This window comes from Tiliqua scincoides, chromosome 1, assembly GCF_035046505.1.
Source record: "Tiliqua scincoides isolate rTilSci1 chromosome 1, rTilSci1.hap2, whole genome shotgun sequence".
Classification (NCBI taxonomy): domain Eukaryota; kingdom Metazoa; phylum Chordata; class Lepidosauria; order Squamata; family Scincidae; genus Tiliqua; species Tiliqua scincoides.
The window spans coordinates 68,132,326-68,145,394 of record NC_089821.1 but is presented as its reverse complement, the minus strand read 5'-3'; the positions used below and the strand labels follow the sequence as shown (position 1 = coordinate 68,145,394).

The 13,069-nt window shown below is 45.3% G+C and overlaps 2 protein-coding genes across 2 annotated transcripts; both read right to left on the bottom strand.

Annotated features, from left to right (window-relative positions):
• Positions 1-2,724: 2,724 nt before the first annotated feature.
• On the bottom strand, positions 2,725-3,705 carry LOC136654328 (olfactory receptor 5AR1-like). Its single transcript, XM_066631294.1, has one exon. It carries the CDS (start codon positions 3,658-3,660, stop codon positions 2,725-2,727), a length of 936 nt encoding a protein of 311 aa, XP_066487391.1. The 5' UTR covers positions 3,661-3,705.
• A 4,208-nt stretch (positions 3,706-7,913) lies between these two features.
• Positions 7,914-13,069, bottom strand: LOC136654317 (olfactory receptor 5AR1-like). The gene is made up of 2 exons (XM_066631282.1): positions 13,047-13,069; positions 7,914-8,841 (listed from the first exon to the last, which is right to left on the bottom strand). Exon 2 carries the CDS (start codon positions 8,826-8,828, stop codon positions 7,914-7,916), a length of 915 nt encoding a protein of 304 aa, XP_066487379.1. The 5' UTR covers positions 8,829-8,841; positions 13,047-13,069.

The window sequence follows — 13,069 nt, the reverse complement described above, 5'->3', positions numbered from 1 at the left end:
GGGGATGAAAGTCCTCTTCCCACAAGGAGCTGCTGCGGACTGCCCAGCACACATTGGATGCCGTGACAGCTAATTTGGCACCACAGCAGCCTTGTGTGCCGGACAGCTCAGGATTGTACTGCCCTTAACAATTGCACTCAATTGATTATTGAACAATGGAAAAAAAAAATGCTTGTCTGACTCCTTCAAAGGATCAACACTCCAACCAGTGTTTTCTAACTGGTAGATAAGTAATCTGGAGTAAAGGGTAAGCAATGAGGTGGACATGTTTGAAGACAAAACTGAACTATTCAGAGCATCAAAAACAAAAATAGATTGTGAAGAGATCTAAAAGGATCTCTCCAAATGGAGTGAGTTGGCGATGGAATGGCAAACACAGTTCAGTGTACCTGAGTGTAAAGTTTTCCACATTGAGCCAAAAACTCCCAGGTTCACATATACAGTGATGGACTCTGAGCTTTCAATGATTAACCAGGAGAGGCACCCTAAGGTTGTGGTGTATAGTTTGATGAAAATGTTCACCCTGTGGGCAGCAGCTGTGAAGAATACAAATATCATTGAATGCTATGTACAGTTTGGGTAACCATGTCTCAAAAAGGATATTATATATTTGAAGAAAAGTGCAGGGGAAAACAATTAAAATGAGCCAGGGGCTGGAACACCATCCTGAGGAGGAAAGACTACTGCATCTAAAGCTTTTTAGTTTAGAAAAAAGGCAGGTAACAATTGAATAATGCATCAGTGGATGATTATCTGAACGAGATGGTGGGTGATTCAGGTTGTCTAGTAGTTTAAGGGAGCAAACCTAACCCACTTTCCAGGACCAGCATAAGGGCAATGCTGGTCCGAGGTAAGGGAACAAACATTCCCTTACTTTGAGGAGGGCTCCATGAGTGTCCCCCAATTACAGGATGAAGCACACAACCCCTTTGGCACAGCTATGCCAGTGCTGGAAAGTTGGTTAGGATTTGGACCTTTTAGATTGTTAGAACTTTTGGGACAGAAAGCCATTAGTTATTTGATTTTTCTCTATAAACTGCTTTGTGAACTTTTCATTTAAAGGTATATAAATACTGTTAAAAATAATAATTATTAATAATAAGCTTCTCAGGTGTGAAATGTCAGCCATGCAGGAGGTTGAACAGCTTACCTCATTCTCACGTATCCTTAAATACTTTGTGCAATGCAGGGCGCAATCCTACCCTGTGCTGGAAAAGGCAAACCAAGAGGCTTGTGCTGTATCCAGTGCAGGATAGGGGCCCGGGTTGGCTCAGCCAGAGGTAAGGGGAAACTTTTCCCCTTGCCTCCAGGTAAAATGCTCTAGCCCCAATGGGTCTCCTCGGAATTGCACCACCTTCTGAGGTTGCACAAGTCCGAGGAGAGTGGAGCGGCTTCATGCCATTCCAAACTCCCCGGGATTGAAGGTTGGGATCCAGTAAGTGCTGAATCCCAGCCCCGCCTCCCGCTCCCCTTACCCATTCCCTGGGCCACCCACCACCCACCCTCCCCCCACCCAGGAACGCCTTCCTCTTGCCTCCTTCCTGCCCACTCCACAGAGTCTTGAGTTGGCCCAGCCTGGCAAGCTCGGCCAAGGAAGCCGACGCAGAGGCTTGTGTCAGCCTTACGGCACGTTTGCGACTCACATGGGCTGGCACAAGGAACTTGTGCTGGTCCATGGGTGCCTCAGGGTTGTGCCTGCAGACTATTTAGAAAAGCCAAATCCTGGACAGAAGTGGCCAATGCTACAGCAACTTCAACTAATACACAGAGAAAGTGTTAATGCGCTACCTGTAAGAGGCCTACCTGTAAGAGGAAGGGAATATGTCCAATAGTTTCAGAACTCATTCAGGAAACATAGGTCTGGTTTGCTGAAGTGCTTATATTTAGCTCAGAAAGAGCTGAGACAAATCACCTGAGAGTTTCAGAAACATCTCTAATACATAAACAAGGCAATTAAAATTCCTCTTAGTGGGATGCTTTTAAGGGAGGGTAATCGATCCCAGAAGTAATTCTGAATATTTCTCATTCTAGATTTTTTTGTTTGTTTATAGAACAGTGTTGACAACAGTGCGATCTGCTCCTAAGTCTTCAAGCTGTAGAACCCATCCTGACCCCTGTGTTGTCTTACCACTGGCAGCAAGTGTCTGGTATTCATTGTTGCATGGACCTGGCCACTCACAGCATGCAGCAGTGGCCAGGCTGCACTCACCTTACTAAACTCTGTCTTCTTGGGAAAAGCTCAGTCTTGTGGTTACTAGTAACAGTCAGTCAGTCAACAAAACTAGTAACAGTTAAGAGGCACATGGAGGTTGCTTAGCCATTCCAATGATCCCCAAACTGTTACACGCTGCTGAATTTGATCCCTTGCTCTATAAATACTTTATTGCTAATTCCCCCAGTTTGAGCCCATTTGAATTCACTTTGGGTGTGTATGCATGACACTTGTAGGAAGACACGTGTACACTTGAATGAACAGTGTTGACAACAGTGCAATCTGCTCCTAAGTCTTCAAGCCATAGGTGGAACTCTTAATGAATACGTTTAAGGACAAAATAAAACATATTTGCTAGAATTTTATTTATTATAATTTATCTTATTTAGGCTAACAACATATTTAGAAATGGTCCTGTATGTTAAGATTATGCAAGTCCTGGAAAAGCCTTTGTCAAGAAACCACACTTTTCTTCCGTTTTATTGGATAACTCTCCTTACAAAATATATTTACTAAGAAAATGCTTTTCTTGCCATTACTTTTCTAAAAGCACACTTAACATCCTTGTTCCTCAAGCTGTAGATCAAGGGGTTCAACATGGGTATTATCACTGTGTAAAACACGGAGGCCATTTTGTCTGTGTCCAGCGAGTAGCTAGAACTGGGCCTGAAATACATGAAGAGAATGGTCCCATGGAAGATGGCCACAGCTGTGAGGTGGGAGGCACAGGTGGAGAAGGCTTTGTACTTCCCCTCAGCAGAGCGAATCCTGAGTACAGCTATAATAATGAATGCATAAGAGATGATGATGCTCAACAGGGTGCTTCCTTCAAGGAAGCTGCCAAAAGTGAATATCAGCATCTCATTGAGGTAGATGTCACTGCAAGAGAGTTTCAGGAGGGGGGTGAGGTCACAGAAAAAGTGATTGATGACATTGGAGTCACAAAATGACAATCTCAACAATCCACTTGTGTGAACCAGAGAATCCACCACACCCCAAAAGTAGGATCCTGCCACCAACCCCTTGCAGAGCTTCTTAGTCATTACAGCAGTATACAGCAAAGGGTTGCGGATGGCCACATACCGGTCATACGCCATGATAGCAAAGAGGAGGCATTCAGTGGCGGCAAATATTGCAAAGAAGCAATATTGTGCCATGCAGGCTGCAAATGAGATGGTTTTGTTCTCCACCAAAAAGTTCACTAGCATATTAGGTGTGATGGTGGTGGAATAGCAGGCATCTAAGAAGGACAAGTTACTAAGGAAGAAGTACATTGGGGTGTGCAGCTGGGGATCTAACCAGATTAATACATTCATCCCAAGATTCCCCAACAAAGTGATAATATAGATGACTAAAAACACTGCAAAGAGTAGAGGCCGCATCTCCTGGTGGTCTGTTAATCCAAGGAAAAAGAAGTTGGTCACCGTGGTATAATTTTCCCCAGCCATAATTCAGTCTTTCCTGTTGGAGTAAATAGAAAATGTTTTAATAAATATCAGGCAGTCTGAAACAGCCTGAAACAGTGTCCTTCCCCTTAACACATCTGAGAGGCAAAGGGAGCTTTTTGTGCTACCCTCCTTCATACACTAAATGATTTTCAGCCATAAGTTTAAAAAAAAAAAATTAACGTTGCAGGTTTTCACCAAGACAGCCTGTTAATATAAAGTGAAATGGTATACATGGCTACTCATAAATACATCAATTCATGTTTAATGGCACTTAGTACAAGATCTGTATGCACCCCTAGTAATCAGGTGAAACAGAGGTTTGGGTGAAACTGGGCCATTTTATTGAAAGCCAATTAGAGCAAGAGAAAACCTGCAGAGGGCAACATCTGAAACTCCACCCCCTTTTGTGTGGGCATCTAACTTAGGATAGTAAATGACCATCTATTTGGCTGAAAGGCTGAATAGCACCAAAAGTAAAGCGGCAGTCCTAAAGACAACAGACTGTTGTGGGGAAGAACAAAGAGCAAAGAAAGCATTACATAAACTCAACAGAATGGCAGGGTAGCAGGATGATGATCAGGTGCCGCTGGCCAAGCCCTTAAACATCCTCCTAAGCCTAAAATCAGAGGAAAAATCCTGGAAACCCAACTCTTTAGGGAAAAAGGCAATGCCAAAGAGATAGATGGAATGTGAACTAAGGTCGCAATTCTAACTAAATTTCTAGCACTGACTTAAGGGCAATGCAATTCCGAGGTAAGGAAACAAACACTGCCTTACCTTGAGGATGCCTCTATGACTGCCCCCCAACTGCAGGATGCAGCACATGCCCCAGTGGCACTGCCACTGGGCAGTGGCATTTTCCAGTGCTGGAAAATTGGTTAGGATTGCACCCTAATTGCCTTACCTAAGTCCTTAAGGTGTGGAACAAAATGTGTCAGGGAGAACCAGAGAAAAGTTCAGGAAGGGCAACAAACTGAACAGCATGAAACTCACAAACCTTCCATGAATACACTGGCAGTTAAGGAAACCCAGCTGGCACCACATGGCAAAGCATGACTCCACAGACCCTGGAGCATTGCATCCAATTCTGGCTGTGCAAGTGGCGCCAACCTAGCAGCATCCCTATTACAAGAGCCATGAGGTGTTCTTAGCCATAGAAGCTGCAGGCACGCTGACAGGGGAAGAATTAGGAAAGTAATGTTGGAGTGGTGGTGGACAGCTTGATGAAAGTGTTGTCCCAGTGTGCGGTGGCTGTGAAGAAGAACAATTCCATGATCAGGGTCATTTTAAAAAGTGATTGAGAAGAAGAGAGCCAATATTATTATGCCATTCTACAAACTGATGGTAAGGCCACATCTGGAGAATTGTGTCCAGTTCTCAGTGTTAAATCTCAAAAAGGATATAGTGGAACTGGAGATGGTGCAGAAAAGAGTGGCCAAAATGATTAGCTGACGAGGGCACCTCTCTTACAAGGAAAAGCTACGACATTTGAGGCTCTTCTAGAAGGAAGGTGCATGAGACACATAAAATTATGCATGGGTTTTATAGAGTTGAAAGAGGGAAGTTCTTTTCTCTCACATATCTACATTTGACTGGCAGGAAGGTTAGAACAGAAAAAAGGAAATATTCCTTTACCCAGTGCATAATTAATCTGTGATGTGCCTTGCCACAGGACTTTGTGATGGCACCTGGCTTAGATGCTTTTAAAGGGGAATTGGACAGATTTATGGAGGAAAAGTCCATCACAGGTTACAAGTCATGGTGACTATGCATTTTTCAGTTTTAGAGGTAGCCTATCTCTGAGTGCCAGATACAAGGGAGTTGCAAAAGGATACAGGTATCCTGTTGTCTTGTGTGCTCCCAGGGGCATCTGGTGGGCCGTACTTTGTGGGATGCAGACTATTTAACTGACCCTGAGAAGAGCCAAACCCTGGACAGAAGTGGCTTATGCTATGTCACCTTTAAACAGCATGCAGACAAAGTGTTAATGCTACAAAGCCTACCTGTAAGAGGAAGGGAATGCATCCAATAGCTTCAGAACGCATTCAGGAAACTGAGGTCTAGTTTACAGAAATGGATATATTTAGCTCAGAAAGAGTTGAGACAAATCACCTGACCATTTCTGAAACATCTCTAATGCATAAATGAGGCAATTAAAATTCTTTTTAGTGGGATGCTTCTGAGCAAGGATAATTGATCCCAGAAGTAATTCTTAACATTCCTCCTTTTAGGTTTTCTGTTTGTTTATAGAAAAATATATAATCTCATATAGCACTGTTTCCCAAACTGTGGTGTGTAGTGTTGCAGTGGGTTGTGACCCATGCCATAACTTATTGGGAGGGTCTTTGAGTTGCACCCGATCCACTTGATTGGCCACTGGAACAGTGGGGTCACTAGGGTTCTCGTCACCTGGTGCAGGATGCCAGCCCCCATGTAGTGGGCGGGGCAACACCCCAGGTGATAGGCATGGTGATGTACCATAACTCCGCCCCCACTGGTTTTTTGGCTGTACCTTTTGATAGAATAAAGATAGAACATTCTGCAGACATTCTGCATGAAATTACGCATTAATCGATATATAACATAATGGTATTATTCCTCCAAACTGTGTATTTAGTGATTTTGGTCACTAGTGATGTCACACACCCCCAGGGTGTCAACTTACTAACACCTTATTGCAGCAGTTCTCAAACTTTTAGCACTGGGACCCACTTTTTAGAATGACAATCTGTCCAAGACCCACCAGAAGTGATGTCATGGTGGAAGTGACATCATCAGGCAAATTAGTATATATAAGTATAAATAATTAAAGTAAACAAAAAATTAAATAAGCAGAAGCCAGCCCTGTTCCACCAAGTGAATTTTCTCTGTAGCCTGCCTGCAATAACACCCCCCTCCAAAATCAATAAGGTTTTCAGCCTACCCAGTGCCCAGTTCAATTTAAGAACTTCTGTTTAAACCAGATCACTGTCAGGATCCACCTGGCTTTGCAAGTCTCAAAAAAGTTCACCTTATCAGCTGAAGCCTCTGTTTTTATCCTTTTTAATGGGGGAGAGGCTGCCTTCTGGAGCATTTACTGAGCTCTAGTTCCATCAGATCAGGACCATTCTGGTGGCTTGACATTCCCCTTTGCCGGACCTGACCACTAGCTAAGGCACTTATGCTTACTCATGAGTAAACACAACCATGAGGCTTAGTTTTGCTTTCCATAGGGCTCAATACATTCGCCTGCTTGGAGGGAGGGACTTCCTGCTCAGGTGTTTTGGGGGGCTGCATTCATTGGATCAGGACCATTCTTGTGTCTTTGGATTCCTCTCAGCCTGCCCTTTCTGAAAAAACTAAGGCAAGTTTGCCTACGCTTGAGTAAACGCAATATACGGCTCAGTTTCACTTTCCATAGGGCTCCATGCATTTTTTGTTCTCTGGCTTTTTGGCCATAACTTTTGATGGAAAGGAGATATTTCACTCCGGTTTCTTGCATTGCATTACGCTGGAAATTCTGCATCCAACAGTATATAACATGACAGTATTACTCCTAACCACTGCGATTTTAGCATGTCACCTCCCCTGTGTGCGTCACCCGGTGCGGCCCGCACAAACGGCACCACCCTAGCGATGCCACTGCACTGGAGGCCTCAGAATGCCCACAGAAGCAACTGAAAGTGACTTCCAGTTTGCAGATGCAACTTCCAGTTTAACTGGAAGTCACTTCTGGTCACTTCCTTGGGCCATTCCGAGGCCCACAGAGGCCAATAGAGTGGGTTGTCAACCCAGTACGACTCAGAAGAGCCACTGGGCCCTCCCAGTAAGGTATGGTTCTCGTTTCTTTTTTTCTTGTTTGCTTATATTTCAATACACTCTATTTTCTTGGGAAAATCTCGGTCTAGTGGTTACTGGTAGCCTAATTTAGAGGCACTTTGAGGTTGCTCAGGCCCAATCTGAGCCCAAGCGAGTTTACTTTGTGCAAGTGCCCAAGACACGTGCAAGAAGATATGTGTGCATGTGAATGAGCAGTGTGGCAACAGTGCAATCTGCTCCTAAGTCTTCGTGCCTTGGATGGACTCCTTAATAAATGTCTATAGAGAGGAAATAAAATGTATTTGCTAGAATTTTATTATATTATGGCCCTTGATCAACAAGATATTAAGAAATGGTTTTATATGGGTTAAGATTATACGCCTGAAAAAGCGTATGTCAAGGAACTGCACTTTTCTTCAGCTTCATTTGACAACTCTCCTTGCAAAACATATTTATTAAGAAAATGCTTTTCTTGCAATTACTTTTCTAAACGCACATTTGACATCCTTGTTCCTCAAGCTGTAGATCAAGGGATTCAACATGGGTATTATTACTGTGTAAAACACAGAGGCCATTTTGTCCGTGTCCAGCGAGTAGCTAGAACTGGGCCTGAAATACATGAAGAGAATCGTCCCATGGAATATGGCTACAGCTGTGAGATGGGAGGCACAGGTGGAAAAGGCTTTATACCTTCCCTCAGCTGAGCGAATTCTTAGCACAGCTACAACAATGAAGGCATAAGACATGATAATGATCAACAGGGTACCCACTTCAAAAAAGCTGCCAAAAGTGAAAAGGAGCATCTCATTGAGGTAGATGTCACTGCAAGAGAGTTTCAGGAGGGGGGTGAGGTCACAGAAAAAGTGATTGATGACATTGGAGTCACAAAAGGACAATCTCAACAATCCACTTGTGTGAATCAGAGAGTTCGCCACACCTGAAAAGTAGGATCCTGCCATTAATGCAATACAAAGCTTCTTAGTCATAACAGCAGTGTAGAGCAAAGGGTTGCAGATGGCCACGTACCGGTCATAAGCCATGGCAGCTAGGAGAAAAAACTCAGTGGTGGCAAAGATCACAAAGAAGAAATATTGTGCCATGCAGGCAGCAAAAGAGACGGTTTTGTTCTCCTCCAGAAAGTTCACAAGCATATTGGGTGTGATGGTGGTGGAATAGCAGGCATCTAAGAAGGACAAGCTGCTGAGGAAGAAGTACATTGGGGTATGCAGCTGGGGATCTAGCCAGATTAATACAATCACCCCAAGATTCCCCAACAAAGTGATCATATAGATGATTAAAAACATGGCAAAGAGTAGAGGCTGCATCTCCTGATGGTCTGTTAATCCACGGAGAATAAAGTTGGTCACCATAGTATAATTTTTTCTAGACATAATTCAGTCTTTCCTGTTGGGGTAAAAAGAATTTTTTTTTTTTAAATATCAGGCAATCTGAAACTTCAGACCTTTTTCTGTGTCTTTCCCCTTAACACATCTGAGAGGGAAAGGGAGTTTTTGGTGTCCCCCTCCTTCATCTCCTGGATGCCTTTAGATGTTTACAGAGCAATCCAGACCCTCACTTGAGTTGGTGCAGGGGAGACTTCCAAAAAGGCATGATTGTGCTGCCTTGTGAGTTGGGGAGACTGGTAAAGAGGCCTGTGCTGGCTCCCAAATCCTGACCCTGCACTGGTACGTTTGCACAAGGCCAGAGCGGGAGGTCAAAGAGTGTGGCAGGAGGGCGGAATGGAGGTGAGGAGGGGACATTTTTGAGTGAGGGAGGGCAGGCGGGGAGGCGGATTGGGCCTGCGAGGGGGCTGTGATCGGCCATGGCCGTGCAGGCTGAATCCCAATCTTCATCCCTGGCCTGAGCAGCGTTACACAGGCCACTGGATTTGTACCCGCGAAATCACTGTTGCAGATCCAAGTAGCCTCGTAGGGGTGGCTGGGGCATGACAAGGGGTATGGGGGAACATATTTTTACCTCACTTTCCCTCCAGCTGGCACCTACCTTGTGCTGGATACAGCACAGGCAACTTGACTTACCTTTTCCAGTGCAAATTAGTATTGTGCTCTTAGTCTTTTTTTTTTTTTAAAGCAAACTTTAATCTTTAATCTATTTTTTTGGCTGTATGAGGATGGGTGGAGGGACAAGAAGGAGGGGACACCAGGACAGGATGGCAGAGGCTCTTTGCCACTGGCTTAATTTTTTCCTGGACAAGACAGGGACACGATGAGGGCAGGGAAGCTGCAGGAGGAGTGGGTTTGGTAGCAACAGCGTCTGCCTTTTCTGCAGCCTCCCTGCCCCCTTTCTCTCCTCAGACTCGCGCCTGTGAAATTGGGATGGAGCAAAAGGGAAAGGGATTATTGAAGCACAGCCTTGGTCCCCACCTCCTGCATTCTCTGAACCAGACAAGCAGGGCTGTATGCTCTCTGCACCACCAATCAAGGGGGTGGAGGAGGTTACAAAGGGCAAGGATAGTTGTTGATTCAGGGTCTGCTCTTGTGCTGGCCATTGGACTATGAGAGGATTCTGCTCTTAAGTCACAAGAGCTCTATCAGAATGAATAGCATAAGAACAATTGCACAGCCACCTGCTGAGCTCATCAATCTCGGGACTGAAGATCCTGCAGCAAATATAAAGAATTTCAATTGCAAAAACGGTTTCAGAGTTATTTCAAGCATAGTTGTCCATAAGACGCTGCCCCATACTGAGTCAAATCATAGCTCAGTCAAATCATTGCCTTCAGTGACTGTCAGCAGATCTCCCAGGTTTTAAACAAGGGTCCCTTCCAGCCCTTAGGATCCTGCTCATGTCAAGCCTAGAAGTTCATCACTCAGCTATAGACACTTCCCACCTCCAATATTCATTCCCTAATGTCTTTAATGAATATTTCCAGTTTTCTTCCACATCATACTGTTTCTGATGCACAAAGGAAGGGGAAAATGACAGATGTGCCCATCTGTGACTAATTTCGGATTGAAATGCAATGACATTTTCAGTCCATTTTTGGGAACATGAACTCCCCAATGCTATCAAGGTTCTTTTTGGAATTTTTCATACTTACCAGCCAGAGGGAAAGGACTGCCTGTTTTGACTTGTGGAATTGCATGTTTGGATGGGAGACCTTGATTTTTATAGCAAGTATGCTGCGGCGGAGAAAAACAGAGCAGTTATGGGACTGTGCTGCATTCATTATAAGGGCCCCAATCTCTTGGGTGTGCAGAGGAATATTCTTGGGAGAACAGCTAACAGTCCTCTGGCCCCTTTGAGACTTATAAGTGTGTCATCTTGAGGATGCAACACTTCTCTGCTTTTGCTGAAACAGTTAACACACATAAGAACATAAGAACAGCCCCACTGGATCAGGCCATAGGCACATCTAGTCCAGCTTCCTGTATCTCACAGCGGCCCACCAAATGCCCCAGGGAGCACACCAGATAACAAGAGACCTCATCCTGGTGCCCTCCCTTGCATCTGGCCTTCTGACATAGCCCATTTCTAAAATCAGGAGGTGGCACATACACATCATGGCTTGTACCCCATAATGGATTTTTCCTCCAGAAACATGTCCAATCCCCTTTTAAAGGCCAGATGCTATCACCATATCCTGTGGCAAGGGGTTCCACAGACCAACCACATGCTGAGTAAAGAAATATTTTCTTTTGTCTGTTCTAACTCTCCCAACACGCAATTTTAGTGGATGTCCCCTGGTTCTGGTGTTATGTGAGAGTGTCCATCATCACTCTGGAATTCAATCTTGGAAAATTATGTAAACTTTTCTTAGGACCCAATTCAAACTATGACTTATAACAGCGAAACATAAGTTCCACTGTTGTAAATAGCCATATGCCATATGACAGTGGCCATTTTGGAAGCACCGCCACAAATGGTGGTGGTGTGGGTAGCCTGCTGCCACTACCAGTTGCCCACAGGAGCAGAGGTAGGCCAGCATAGGGGTGGAGGTGGTGGGAAGCAGTGAGGGAGAGGAATGGGGGATTGTCTGCGTAGGGAGAGGGGCAGGCGGGAGGTGGAACTGGGGAAGGATCGGGTCAATCTTGGCAACACTGGCATGTGCCTGGATCCTATCCCCATTCCTTCTTCTCTTCCCTCTCCCTTACTCTCCTCAGTTCTGTGCCAGCAAAATGCCTGGTGCAGATCCATTCAGGCACCTGACGCTTGCCCTGAAGATAATGAAAATTCTCTTACCATGAGGAGACTTGTGCAACCGCCCCCCACAGCATACAGTACAGTGTGTGCTCTATTGGTGAAGCTGCATCGGTGGAGGGTGGGGTGTCTAGGATTGGGTTGCTAGATTTTCTTTCCAGACAGCAGCAATTGTTGCATTTCACTAGTAAGTGCTGCTAGGCAAAACTATGGGGTGATAGAGGGGGGCAGCTGGACAGGCAGCAACTGTTCATATGGTCCTTACTGTTGGAAAGTTAGTACAATGCCACCTGCTGGATACGAGGGGGCAGTGCATTGTCCTGGAGGTAGATTACTCAGAGGCTATGTGTCTCAGACTCTTATTCTTGTCCTCTTTGACCTGTGGGGGTGTGTCCGTATGTGGCTTCCTCCCTCCCTGCCTCTTTCACTCTCTCTCTCTCTCTCTCTCTGGTTTTCCAAGCATACAGGCCTGTATTAGCTCCTGTATCCATCAGTTCTTACTAGCCACATGGAATCCATCATGCCATGAACTCTCACACACACATACCAAGGGAATCTAGGACCTGTACCGCTAAGAGAGATGCACATGCTTTTCAGGTAGATCACAGTAGCAATAGATTCACCTATAGGAACTGCCAAGCATAAGTTTCGGTTGTTTGGTTGTTGTTGTTCAGTTGTCAAGTCGTGCCCAACTCTTTGTGATCCCGCGGATGCAGGGGGGTGCCATAGGTGTGTGCCCCCCCAAGCTGTCCTGCCAGTGAGGAAGGGCAGTGGCAGAGGGTAAGCGTGGATCCAGATTTTTTTTTGTCGCATCGGTAGCCCAGCGCTTCTTTTGAGGCTTTTTCTGAGGCTGTTGGGGGGGGGGGGTGGCTCTCCCTCCCCCCTTAGCTATGACCTCCTGCTCTGCCACTCTGTTCTGGCTCCTCCTCCTTTGCACTCCTGTTTGTACTTACCTGGGAGTATGACCCATTGAACACAATGGGACTTACTTCTGAGTAGATCTGCTCAGTGACTTTTAGGCTCCTTTGCTGTCCCCTTGTTTTCAAGCTCTGTGGCTGGGCAAGCTAATCAGTCAAGGAGCCGCCCTCCTTCTGGAGGCTCGTCCCCCTCATCAGCCACTATTTTTTTTAAGTGGCAGAGTTGATTTGCAACTCTGGCGCTTTAAACGTCCTGGTGCAGAGAACAACGATGCCGCACTGCGCAGATTGCCCCCTTGTCAAGAACTGCAGTTAGCTGGCTGGAGCTGTTAGGGGACACACATACTTAAACATATTAAAACCAACTAAAAAGTCAAAGTATGAGCAAACACTCCTTTTCAGTGCACTCTCACACTGGATGTTAAACATCCCCAAACAAGGGGGTGGGGTGGGGAAAAAATAAAGGATGTTTCATGGTGAAACTTGGGGGGGGGGAGAAAGGAGGGCAGCTCTTGAAGTGCTCCTCTGGTGAT

What these genes read in the sequence shown, in the direction of transcription:
- LOC136654328 (XM_066631294.1), bottom strand. Translation starts at nt 3,660, where the DNA reads ATGGCTGGGGAAAATTATACCACGGTGACCAACTTCTTTTTCCTTGGA.
- LOC136654317 (XM_066631282.1), bottom strand. Translation starts at nt 8,828, where the DNA reads ATGGTGACCAACTTTATTCTCCGTGGATTAACAGACCATCAGGAGATG.